Here is a 13,020-nt window from a genome sequence, read left to right on the forward strand (position 1 = left end):
CCCCCGACCCAAAAGAGACACAGAACACGGATCCTCCGCTGTGTAACAGCGCTCCGGGCTCTCTTCAAGCCACTTCAAAATCTTCAGGTGCCACGCTACTGCTGCCCAGCTCAGCACGGAAGGGGCGCTAGCAGGGTCAGCGGTGTGGACGGCGAGAGGTGCCCCGGAGAGGCCACGGCAGGAAGAAACGCGAGTACTGAACAGGGCCAGGAGCGAATTTCATTGATTGCAAAAAACTCCGCAGCCACCCAGTAGCAGAACTCAAATCAGACAGACAAAAAACAGGTATCGCCCGACACCCTGTTCCAGCAGTGACGTGAAAGATGGTGACAAGTTGCAGAAGGGGTCTCTTCGCTGCACAGCGCCTGTCTGCTTTTGTCCCCTTACTGCTACCCTCCCCTCCAAAGACCTCTTTCCCTCCGCTAGCCCCCGAGAGCCAAGTTTGACTGTGCACCCCACCCCTCCCCCCAAACGAAACCAATGAAAGTTAAAATTATTTACACTTTGAGCCATTTAAAAACCCAATAAAATAAGATTGCATATGTCCTACTGGGGATGTGGGTATTAGCAGCAGCTACAGCTAGCTCGGTACTCTGCGTGCAAAACGAAAGACAAACAGAAGACAGACCAAAATACTGCACCATTACTAGGAAGCGTTTGCTGGGGTTGGTGTTTCGATTGTGGCGTAAGGCTTCTAGGAGCCGGCTCTTCCCCAGCCGCAGGGCAGGGGCATCTCCCGCTCAGCCAGCGAAGGCCGGGCTCTAGAAGGATGGAAAGGATTCGTTATTCCAGACACAGCACATTAACACTGACGCGTTTCCATCCCAGTCAACACAAACATCTAAAAACCCACTGCATGTTCACCGTGCAAGTTCTTCCTTTTTTCCAGTGACAATGGAGGAAAAGGGGGCGCATGAAGAAGACCTAAGACATAGATGCTGCTGTCATCACTGCCTCCTCCTCATCTCCTTGCTTTGGCAGCTCAGCAAGCGTGGGAGAGGGGGGAGCCGGAGTGGCAGGAGACTCTTGTGCTTCCTGCTCCTCTCCGAGCCCCAGCTCTACATCCATTTGCTCCAGCTCCCCCTGATCCAGTAGCTCAAAGTCATCTGCTTCCTCCTCATCCTCTGGTGAAGCTGCTGTCTCTGTCTCCACCACTTCGCTCTCTGACAGCTGTGCTTGGAAGCTCAGTTTCTCTTCAGGCTCGGTGGGGAGGAACTCGGAGAGGGAGGGCCCCTCGCTGGCCTCCGAGGACCGCAGCAGGGCAGAGAGGGTGTTCTGCACGGCCGTGGTAATGGCAGTGGTGACGATCTCCTCGCTCAGCGTGTCAATGCAGATGCCCAGGCCTGGGGCAGGGACAGTCTTTGGCTCTGCGTTGCCTCCTGCCACTTGCCCGCTCCCATTGAAGTGCGTATTTACAAAATGGAGAGGAGATGCTAGGCGAAGGATGGAGAGGTCAGAGTCCGCGGCCTCCTTCTCTGCCGAGTCCAGCTCACGGGCAGCGTGAGCAAGCTCAGGACCCAGAGGCACACCAAATGCGTCTTCATCGCTCTGTGGTCCCAGGTCTCTGGAATGATATTCTTCCACGGAGGGAAACTCTGCCAGGTCCTTGGAAAACGACTCCTCCGGCTCACTGTGCAGGCTCTGCTGATCCAGGTCTGAAAGGCACCAGCATTAAGGCGCAGGTCCCCTCACCTTGACCCAGGGCACTGACACCTCCCACCCACCTCCCCCCAGCTGACAAACCAGGGCTCACTTTTGGGCATCCTCCCAGCTCTGGGAGCACAGCAGGAAGGGGTCTGCAGTTATTCCCTTCTCCCAGTGGCACAACTCACATGGAGTGTCCCTTTTCTCATCCTGTTCTATGTGCTCTGTGCTCAGAGAGGAATTTCTTCTCCAGCTCACAGTCTCTGCATCTAGAGCCCTCCACTAAAACCCACAGGGTCAGGGAAATTGTGCTTGCAGCACGTCACCTGCCTGTTCCTCTTGACACTCAGGTGACCACATCCGAGTGCTTACCTTCATGTTCCTCACCACTAACCAGTCTTTCTCTGAGCTTATAAGTCTGGCAGGGTGGAGCATCTGACCCGTTTCACCCAGCATCATAGATGGGCGTGTGACTATACCATGCAATTATTTCTGCGGGACTTTGTGGATGGCCTCACTCCCTTGCTAGAGTCACGAGAGAGTGTCGCCTTGTGGGGCAGTAATCAGAGGCCAATGTTCACTCAGGACCAGCTCATGGTCAGCCATGAAGCCAGGGCATCCTGTGCTGCTATTACTGCTTCTTCCTTTCAATGCTCTTCCCCCTGCAAATAGCTGGTTCCTTCCCTGTCCTCCCATTTGGAGGGCCAGTTGTTCTGGGACAAAACACCCAGGGTAAGGAAGGCAGCAAGGTGTCCCATCTCGTACCTTCAGAAACGTCCGTCAGCTGTGGGGTTGTAGCCCTTGAGACAGAAAAGCCCCCACTCTCCAGGATGGAAGCCTCTTCATCAGAGAGCTCAGAATCTGTGATGGACAGTGCCAGGGCAGTCTTCTTCACATCCACCTGCATGGGATGAAGGCAGAGGGACAAATTCCTGGGTGTCTGACTACCAGTGCTGCCTACGGGCACCTCTGCACAAACCAGAGCTTCCAGGCAGAAGTGCTTGCTGGAGGGACAGTACACTGCACAGGGACAGTATGAAAGCAGGAGGGGGCTGGGCAAAGTGCTCATTGCACTGCCAGGGAAGGGTAGCCTCAGCTCACTGGCTTTCCTGCAATAATTCACTGCCTGAAGCTTTGCCTGCTCTCAGTGAAGAACCCGAAAGAGCCAGCACAAGATGGGATCAGCCTGTAGGAATCTCAGAAGGCTTTGATCCTTCTTCCTCTCCTGGGATCACCAAGGAGCAGAACACCCCTTCCCTTTTGCATTCATGCTGAGCCCAGTGAAGCCTGCTACAAGTAGCAGCGGTTCAAGTATCTGCATTCCTTTGGAAGCTGAAGCTTCCCACCTCACAGCCCAGCTACATGCCCGGAGTTCCTGTAAACGAAGACATTTGGTGTGTTTCTGTGGTGCACATGTAGAAAAGTCACACCCAGTGTGACTGAGAGCACGAACTGTGTAAGAGACACTAGTGCTGCTCATGAACCTTTTCCAGTGGTGACGAGCCTCCGCACATTACACCAGGAGAGTTGGTTTCTTTAGGAGACACTCACATTCTCTGAGCATGAAGCATAACCATCAAAGCAATTCTGCAGGTCAGCAGGAGGCTGGAGCACAGCTTGCCCTGTCCTGCTACTGCATCACCAGCCCTGTGGCACTGAATTCTCAATACCCAGATTGGAAACAATGGCCTTCATCAAACAAATACTCTTTTCCCCTTGGGATTCTGCAAATAAGTGACTTGTTGCTCTGCTGTTTGTTTTCAATGCAGCTGTACTCAGACCACCCATTGCCTCTCAAGCTGCTACAGACCAGACAGGAGGGACTGGTTCCTGCTCAGCTCTTTGTGCTCTTACCACTGGGGAGAAGCCTGATAGCTCTGCCTCACTCTCACTCTCCGTCTCTGCTGTTGGCTCATCACCTGCTGCAGGCTCACTCTTCCCTTGTCGCTCTATGAGAAAGAGAAGAAAGGCTTTACATGAGACTGAAGGAATTTTATGCCTTTATACATCACTTTCCCACTACTTCTACTACCCTGTGAAACTGCACAGGTTTCCCAGAAGCCCAGGGTTCCCAGAGACAACTGTAACCTCTTGCTTTCATTTGCTGTTCCCAGGATCACTGGCCCAGTTGCTCTCTCCAGAACCCTCAAGTTTCAGCCTGTTTTCCCCTGCTCCGCTGCAGCTTTTCACCACACAGTGTTGGCAGATGTGGTCTCCTATTGTCCCTTTGCTAGGGCTCCACCCTGGGAGTACGGCACCAGAAAAAGTTAGAGAGGTGGGTCCTTACTCTTCTTCTCATGCTTGTGGTGCAGCGTCTCTGCCTTCATACTGTAGTCCAGTTTCATCAGGACAGGCTCCAAACGTGTGTACATCCTCTGGATCAGCTCATGGTAGACCACCAGGGGCCAGAGCAGAATGCTGAGCACTGCGGACACAGGATACGGGTAGTGTGAGAGACAAACGAAGCGCAACCCAGCTCTTCACAGGGCACCAGCAAGAAAAACTGCATCAAGGGAAGTGCAGTTGAATGGCACTTGCTTTCCCATCTGACTCTGCCTAAAATCCTCATCCATAGCTATTCTTACTCATTCCAAAGCTGCTTGATTAACCAGGTTTTCCTAACAGATCTCTGTTAGGATACAGATTTATGTTAAGATGAAGCGTAAGCCCTCCTCTTCAGCCACTGCATCCCAGCCCCAACATGCAATAGAGGCCCTAAAATGAGGTTATTAAAACTAAAAATCACCAGAACTTTTATAAGGGTAGCAGCATAGAGCTCATATGTAGATGCGCTAGCAGCAGACCACCTGAACAGTCTCCAGAGTTAGCAAGGACTCATGAAGCAGTGAAAAAGGTCTTATTTACCAAACATGCAGCTTCTTTAAGAACTCTCTCGATATGGATTTGCCCACTCTAGGAACTGAGAGACTGCAGCTTTTTGCTTCCCTGGAGCCTCACCAGCACAGCCCCAGGCATGGGTAGAAGAGGAAAGCAATGTTTTAGCGACAGCTCCCTCTCCTGACTTTGCCACTATACTGCATGCACACACTTAAAGCAAGAGACTTCGCAGAGCACATTGCCTGTATTGATTAATCATCTAGCACAGATCCCCTCAAGAAAACCACAAATATGCTTCTACCAGCATATCAACAGCATAGTTAGGTCATGTTTCAGCTTAAGTCAGACAAGAGAGTTGCTTATACTCACAAATGATGTAGGAGATCATTATGCCTGGAACATAGTGTCCAACTACAGCCAGAACCAGGCAGCCTGAACACACACTCATGCAGAACTGAAGGAAGAGAGAGGAACAAACAGAAGTGACAAGAGGCAGAGATACATCTATGCAACCAATGCAGGAAACCCAGTTAGAGCAAAATGAGGGATGCTCCTAACAAAGTCAGTACACCAGCTTTGCACTGAGTACATTCAGATGCTGACAATCACAACTCAGCTTGGTTGGGTTAAGCTGTAAGCATTAGGGGGTTCAAGCGCAGGAAGACCAAGGTAACCCAACATCCCAATAAAAAGAACCAAAACTTGATTGGACAGTTCTTTATGAGGTAAATTATGTTCCTTGAGGCCAGGATGGGATATTGCAAATTGCCATTTTAGAATACATCTCTCCTGCAGAGCTCAGCACTTTTAAGAGAAGTCCATACTGTCCCGACAGAGACAGGAAGGTGTTATAGGGTCACCAGATGCTGTGCCACTGCTATGCCATAAACCAGCTGGCAGAAGCATTAGCAGAACCCACGCTCCCACCAGACCAGGACCTTCCTCCTCTGGAAAAAGTAGAAGTATAATGGTGCAGCCCTGATGGCTTGTCCTGCATTCTCCTGGGGAGGGGGAGAAGTGAGAACAGACACCCTGCAAGCCAGGGCATGGGTTCAGATATTGACTAAATCCAGCAATGAAGAGTTTCATTCATATTGGAAAGGGTCTACAAAAGCTAGGGCCCTCTAAGGGCTTTACTGCCAATGAGTTCACGCTTTATGGGCACCTTGGTCCTGGTCTCCTACTTGCTGTAGTTGGGACAGTGTTTTAACAGAAGAAGAGTAATCAGCAGTGATAGAAACCCACTCCTTTTGGCACACTGGACCCCAGCAAGCCTGATACAATCTCAGTGGCTGGTCTGTCCTATTTTTTGTGATGGTAAGGCAACTCCTGTCTACAAACCCTTTCCAAACAACACACGTCACAGCCATCAGAACATGGTTAACGACAAGTTTCCATGCACTCAGAAACACCTCTGCATTTGGACTTGGCTAGCAAAATAGGTAGGACCAGCTTAAGAATGGAGCCTGTGAAAGGGGCAGAGACTGTAGGCTCCTCTTTTTTCTCCCCACTCCCAATCTAAGAGCTTCCTTTGCATGCTAAGAAATAAAACTAAGTATAGCTAGCCAATCACAGATGGGGTTAAGTTCAGCTCCAGTTCACAAACACTGGAAGCCAATTACTCATTATTTATGCTTCCCATGGCTTAGAGTCTGAAAGGAATGAACAGCAAATGTTAAACAGGGACAGCAATTGTAAAAATATTGATTTTGCATTCTTCCATCTCCTAGGCCACTAGTAATGGAAATAAAAGCCCCTGCGCAGAAGTGTAGGTATCTCCAGCTTACCTTGGCGGGATTTTGCCTCTTGTACTGTAGCAGTTCCTGCAGGTACAGCCTGAAGGTGACCCAGCTCTCTGCCAGACAGTGGCACAGCTCAGGGACACTGAGCAGGTGAGGTTGTGCCCCTGAAGTCACCCCCTCACTAGAGACAGACAAGAGCAAGACAAGAACAAGACGACAATCTTTGAACACGGTCTGTTTTGCTGCGGGGTGGGGAGGGGGGAGGGTGCGGCGCAGAACATCTGCACGGGGAAGCAGAGATCCCTACCAAAAGCTTAACAATACTGATTGCATCTTCAACTGAACTATGGAAGACACTTGATTTAGAGATACTTTTTTCCTTTAATCAGGAAGACAGCCAAGAGACACATGAGCCAAGCAGCAGCAGCAGCCACTATGCCACAACATCCCCATGCCACAAGCCCACAATGCAAAGGGGTTTACTCAAAGCCACACAGACAGAAATGCTGGAGGTCAAACTAGCTATGTGGCCTCCTCTGGCACCACATCTGAGGTAGCCAGAGTGTGGTGCTCAGACCTATAACCATGGCCAAGCACAGGATGCAAGCTACGCCACCGCAGACAGCACGTATGGCCTGCAAAAGTCAGTCTTGGGGATTTCCTTCTCTCTGGAGGATTCTTAAAATAGTCCAGGACAGATCTAGGGAAGAAACCTGAGAGTTCCTAATGTCAGAAGCACTTGAGCTTTATTGCTACTGAAAGAACACTAGCTTTCCCCAGAGTCTCAAACTGTGGCTCCTGAGCTGATAAGCAGCTCCCAGTGCAGGAGAAACCGCTACCAATGTTTCACAGCAGGAGCCAGGCAGTCTATCGACAACAGCAAAAAGAGCATGTGAGATCACCACACTAAATTAAGGCTTCCCCAGTCTCCCCTCTCACCGAAAAACACATCAGTGAGCTTACCTCTCCCCTCCCGGCTCCTCCGATGGCTGTGCTGTAGAGAGAACACAGCAGATTAGTCAGCCAAGTGAAAAATACAACCTGACATTTTTACCACTTGAACAGAGCAGAGCTGGAGATGTATCATCCTGAGCTAGGGATGCATTCTGGGGACCTTCTTCATGCTCTCACGCAAGCAGGAATCACTGGCTTGGAGTCTGAGCTGCGCAAGCTTCAGTGAGACTTGGAGCAGCCAGAGCACTGGTCTCAGGGTGCCCCAGCATACCTTGCAACCTGTGTTGACAAACATGTGGCATGACACTCATATCCGAGGTGCACCCTGCTGCTAGCATGTGGACTCTCTGCTGCAGAGATCGCACAGCTTGCCCCAGTGTCCCATGCGCCTGGGCAGTGCCATCCCTGGGGCAGCTGCCTAGCCCTTGTCATTCTCAGAGGGCTGCCAGCATGGTTCCTGAGCTGGGCAAAGCTTCAGCTCTTGCCTTGGAGCTCAGCATGGCACTAGCAGGTCTGAGCTGCATTTCCCACTGACCAGCCCAGACCAGACCACAGTCCCTGGCAGGATGCTGTGTACAAACACCAGAGATCTCCCTGCTGTCTCTGTCCTTTCCCACGGAATTAAGTAACAAATAGCAGTCTCATGTCTAATTATCTAATTTTAGGGCTCTTTTATGTCCCCTGACAGCCCTTTGTGCCAGGCACAGATATAACTACACTCCTAAGGTCTGGCAGTCTGGATAAGAGCAAGGGAAAGCTGCTCCCATTCTTCTCTGCACCCAACCCAGTGATGATCAAACAGGGACTTACTCCATGCAGTACTGAAGGAAGGAGCAGTGTTTCAATGGCAGAGATCACAGATGATTATGCTCTGCCTTTAGATATCTAGAGGAAAAAAACCCCAAATATTTCTATGACAACTGGAAGTCATGAGCCTGGCTGCCCACGGATTTGGGTGTCCTGGCTAGCTGACTAGTGTCTGAGGATGTACAGGGCTCAACCAAAGCTTGTGCAGCAACATAGTCTTTATAAGTCTCCTTTGTTTAACAAGCCCTGATCATGCTGTAAAGGCCCCTTGAGGTCTACCCTCCTCTACCTGTCAGCCTAATGTCCTAAAGCTGGTAGGGACAGATACATCTTTGATGCTGTCTGGCCAACAGCAAACTTGGTTCAGGCCATCCAAGAGGTTCTAAAAATCAGTGCGACCCTACCCCGAACTGCACGTCACCACGTAAACAGGACTAAGATAAAGGTAGGGAGGTCATGTTCGAAGTCCAGGCTACTTGTTGGAAACAGGCTTAAAAACACAACATGAGCAAAAAGGGGTCTGAACCCTCCCTGGAGTCACCAGCCAGATGCAAAGCCCAAGAATGGCAATGACTCCCCCAAGGAAATACACATAAGAGGTGAACATCCATCACTGCCAACACCCAGTGAAACTTCAGACTCCAGTTCAAGCCACGGAAGAGAGCAACTGCTTGTAGCAGCCTTGCCACCGTTCTTCCAAGACACAGGTTGTTGGGCCAAGTATGTCAGACTCCTCCTACTGCTGCAGGCACTGCACCAGCCGGCTCACACAGTGCAGTGGAGCGGGAGGCCATCCGCCCAGGGGAGGAGGCAATTCTTTGAGAGCGTGACCCAGATTTCCAGTAATCAGGCCTGACAAGAAGAGTCAACTGCTCTCAGACTGGGCTGCCCATCCATTCCTCTGCCTGTGGCTGTTCGGCATGGCGGCTGGCGCAGTTGGCAAGCGCTGCTCACAAAGGGAGCTTGGGGTGCGAAGTGAGTATTATGGACTCAGCTCCACCCCCCCAGGTTCTCTCACGCAACTGCTGTTGCTGTATTTTGTTATTGTGGTCAGGAATCTAAAGCTGCTTAATCGCAGCACACACAAATCCAGATGTATCTCAAAGCCTCATCTATTACCTGCACTAAATCACCAAATAAATTACATTTGGCACTGGTCCATCTGTGATGGCTGGCTATAGCGGTTGTAGCAGCTACCAAACAAGGTGCTGGGATGCTTGCCATACTCTGCTGGACAGATATGCCACCAACACAGCAAGCGGGATGGCACAGGAACCCCACTCCTCTCCAACTGGCTGCAGTAATCCAAGCCATCCAAAGTATGCCAGCAGAGGGAGTGAAACAGTTCTCCTCAGTTGCTTCTGAAGGTTTCAGAGACACTTTGGGGATCTGCAGAACATTTCAGCGGGCTGCAGAGTGTTCACGTGATTTCAACTATCTGGCAAAACACAAGCTGTCTTTAAAATCAACAGTACCTTGCTTCCTGTAGTAGAATAGTCTGCCTGCTGTCCATCCCAAAGCACTGGAGTCTTACACCAGTTGGAGGAGCAGCCCAACCACAAAAAACCTAGAGCATTTCTGACAGGACACATTCACTTAGGTAAGGCTTAACTGCAGCCTGTGCTGCAATACTGTCTAGCACTGGTACAACTAAGCCAGCAAGCAGAACATCCACAGCTGGCCTCAGATCATCAATAACCAGCTGAAATCTTGCTGTGGGCATTTCACACCGCATTGTGGATTAAAACAAACCACTTGACATACACCAGACTCTTCTGGGAGACCAGTCAGCTGTGCAAGAGTTTAGGTTACATGTTGGTACTGACAAATTATCACTGATGGATTCCTTGGCTCTTAAAGGTTTTCAACGCTTCCTCAAGAGGCATTCTTCATCTTTGTGTAAACTTTAGCTAGAAAGCAGGGGGCCTTTTAAAGGAGTACCAACATTAAATTGCAATGCAGGCTTTGCTAAAGCTCTTCCACGCTACCCTCTCCTGTGCTGACCAAACCACAGGTGCCAAACAATGGTACAGAAAACAACCCTACTTGATACCCATTTCAGGAGAAAGTGGAGGTGTTTTCTAAGTCCTTAAACAATATTTAAGTGGAACCCCAAGTGGAGGCAGTTACATATGGAGAAAATACCCTGTGTGGGAGCTAAAGTATGCAGTCCCTTCTGACAGGACCTAAAAAGGCTGTGCATCTCGCTGCTGTTAGCATGTCCCTGATCACAGTGTGTGAGTAACTGCAAAATACATGCTGAGGTTTCAGCATTCCTTCAGAAGTGATGTTATAAGCAGTCACCCGAGACATACAGAACTGCCACAAGCTGAGGTTTGTGTATATATGTGCTGACTCTTGAAGGTGTGGTACTGACCTACTTCCAAAAGCTCCTGGAAAGGCTTACAGGAAGCACTGAGGAGGAAAGCCACAAAGCTACAGCTCTGCTTCAGCGGGAAGCAAGAGCCACACAAGAACCCCTAAGTATTCAGCAGTGCCAATTCAACAGGAGGCCCCTCAGGAACGCAGAGCACCGCTCCTTCCTTGCGGACGCTGAGGAAACACAGTCCACTGGACCATGTCAATATCAGGGCTGTGACCTAACCAGGCACATCAGAAAGGTGTCCCTGTTCTTTGCTGTCAGCAGCAGAAAAGCAGCAAGGAGGGAAATATAAGGAAGAACACAACTGAGGATCAGCTCAGTAGGATGTGCACTGACTTCTTCCAGAGCTGGTGACACAGGATAAGCCTAACCCCTGATGTGTTGTTTTGTTTGTTTTTCTTTTTTATTCCTCACTGTTCTGCATCACATAAATAAATTTCAGTATGGATTTCCTATTTCTTCTGTGATAACACAACTTTTACAGGCCTGGTACTTGCTGGAGCGATTCTACCCCCACCTGCCTCAATGACACCATTCTGTATTGGACACTAGGCTTTTGCATTTCTGGACATGTTTCAAGTGAGATGTTTTGGGTTGGCTTTAAACTATTCCCTTAAAAAACCAATGTGAATAAGCAGGAAATTAAATTGGCAAGTCCAGTTTAGCTGCCTAGTTACTTGAACCACACAAAGCAAACAGTTTCAAGACTACAGCTGAAACATATCTAATCTTATCAGGACTTCTGTGAAAGCACCCTTTAAGTCAGTACCCTTTCAGGTCAAATAAAGGGCACCTTACAAACACACATATAGAGGGGCTTTCATTCAGAAGCCCTCCCTAGAGTAGGGGGGCAGGGATGGAGGGCTCCAAGCTGCCTTTGAACAGCAGCAGTAGATGCAGTAGGCAGGTCTGGGTCCAGTCATTTAATAAACTCCAATGAAGGAGGCACTCAAAGCAGACAGCAGCCAATCTATGCTTATCATCGTTATGAGGCTATTCCTCTTGTTGCTTTTGTGTCTAATGTTGGCAAAGACCCTTCAATAAATGGGAAAGATAAGCTAAGTGATCAGACTCACCCATTAGCTGGAGACCAGATGCTGTTCAGTACAGGTACAATACACTAACTGGCCCTGCTGTCAGACCTCATCATCCATTCTACTACCTGCCTCAAGGAGAAGTTGCTCTCGTCTGCTCTGTCTCTTTCAGGCCATAAGCCCACACTGCACTTAACTAAAACCAATACACTTCAACCCAACACCCCCCCCCCCGCCCCGTTTCCTTCCCCCAGGTCAGCTGGCCATATATGCTCAGACCTGGAACGATCTTTTTGCCATGACATTTGCAGGAGAGAAAGGACACAGCAGAAACACTGCATCATCATGGTCACCAGCTTCCTTGACAAGTTAGCTGGGCCCCCTTAGTCACTCTCAAAATGAGCCACTCCCAGAACTTCTCAGCACTGGGAGCAATTCCCCCCACGCCCACAATATTAGGATACATCCTAATACTCTGACACAAATAGGCAAGAGGCAGCACCAGTACCAAAGCCTGCAGTTACAGTAGGAACAGAGCTTATGTGACCTATGAGAGAGCCAGGAAAGGACCAGCTGTGGCCATAGCCCAGCAGCTGGTAACACCAGAACTGTGTCACTAGCTACACTACTCCTCATCACATACCTGAGAAATCAAACAGGAACCGGGGCTTCCACCTCTCCAGCAAGAGGATGCCAAGAAGGGACATGCTGAGGAGAAAGAGGGGTCTCAGGGAGGTGGAAGAAAACAACCTAGAAATCAAATGAGAAATTGTTAGGCAGGAAAAAGGCAGCAAGTTACTGCTCTTCATGAGCAAACAGATATGGCTCAGTGTACGGAAGAGCAGAAATATCCAATTGCTACCGGCCACTGCAGCAAGCATTGTACTCCGCAGACACCCACCCCCGCCACAGCACGTTCTCAAATGGCGCCTTTGCCCACCACCAGACAGCTGACTACCTGTCATCTCCCAGCGCTCTCCTCCCCTGCTTCTGAGCTCCTCCTTCGGTTGTAAAACAAGGCTAATCCTCCCTTGTACAAGTCCCTCCGAATCCTCAACGTGGAGGCTCTAGATAACATAAATACAGATTGCTGTAGCAGAAGACTGGTTGAGAATCAGCCTGTTTGCTGAAAACTTATGTCCTATTTGACATCACAAGGTCCAACATTACCTGCAGGTAGCACCAAAACACATACTGCACCTGCTGCTAGATGCCTGTTCTTTTATCACAAACCTCTCCCCATTTCATCAGAGCCTAGCACTTAAACGGTTTAGTTGCTCACTTGACTCTATCGTAAAACCTTTCATGTCCCTCATCAACACATTGGTTTGAGCCAAATGCCAGCTCACACAATACTACTCACACATAGTCGCACAATCCCACCAACAAAGAGTTTATCTCCCCACTCCATATAGATTCAACAGCAAAGGTTCCAGGGTGGCGCTTGTGCCAGCAGTGGCTGTCTGCATTCCTCCTTTCCTCCAAGCAAGTGCATCAGCACTTCCCTCCAGCTCACAGGAGCTGTTTTTAAGTCACTCCAGAAACAAATGCCGGGGAAATGCATTCACCCTCACCCCTTTAATGAACAGTCCTTTCCAGAAAGGAAGAGCCACTCCAC

General features: G+C 49.7%; 2 protein-coding genes across 4 annotated transcripts in view; both read right to left on the reverse strand.

Annotated features, from left to right (window-relative positions):
* The window catches only part of ZFAND2B (zinc finger, AN1-type domain 2B), a 6,325-nt gene extending 5,467 nt beyond the window's left edge, over window positions 1–858 (reverse strand). The window contains exon 1 of the mRNA XM_010569644.1: window positions 854–858. Within this exon, the coding sequence (XP_010567946.1) occupies window positions 854–858 (5 nt within the window). The remainder of the gene's footprint in view (window positions 1–853) is intronic.
* FAM134A (family with sequence similarity 134, member A) lies at window positions 127–12,151 on the reverse strand. 3 transcript variants are annotated; one of them, XR_774381.1, is made up of 9 exons: window positions 12,046–12,151; window positions 7,188–7,218; window positions 6,270–6,405; window positions 4,852–4,936; window positions 3,932–4,069; window positions 3,499–3,593; window positions 2,410–2,545; window positions 865–1,655; window positions 127–761 (listed from the first exon to the last, which is right to left on the reverse strand). XR_774381.1 is itself a non-coding variant. In XM_010568050.1 (8 exons), the coding sequence occupies exons 1-8, from the start codon at window positions 12,107–12,109 to the stop codon at window positions 925–927; spliced, it is 1,416 nt and encodes a 471-aa protein (XP_010566352.1). In that variant the 5' UTR covers window positions 12,110–12,151; the 3' UTR covers window positions 336–924. The 3 variants fall into 3 exon arrangements, 1 of the variants encoding a protein (XP_010566352.1); XR_774380.1 differs by having other exon boundaries at window positions 854–1,655; XM_010568050.1 differs by having other exon boundaries at window positions 336–1,655.
* Between the last annotated feature and the right edge of the window lie 869 nt (window positions 12,152–13,020).

This window comes from Haliaeetus leucocephalus, unplaced genomic scaffold (assembly GCF_000737465.1).
Source record: "Haliaeetus leucocephalus isolate CR32 unplaced genomic scaffold, Haliaeetus_leucocephalus-4.0 Scaffold1, whole genome shotgun sequence".
In the NCBI taxonomy this organism is placed as follows: Eukaryota; Metazoa; Chordata; class Aves; order Accipitriformes; family Accipitridae; genus Haliaeetus; species Haliaeetus leucocephalus.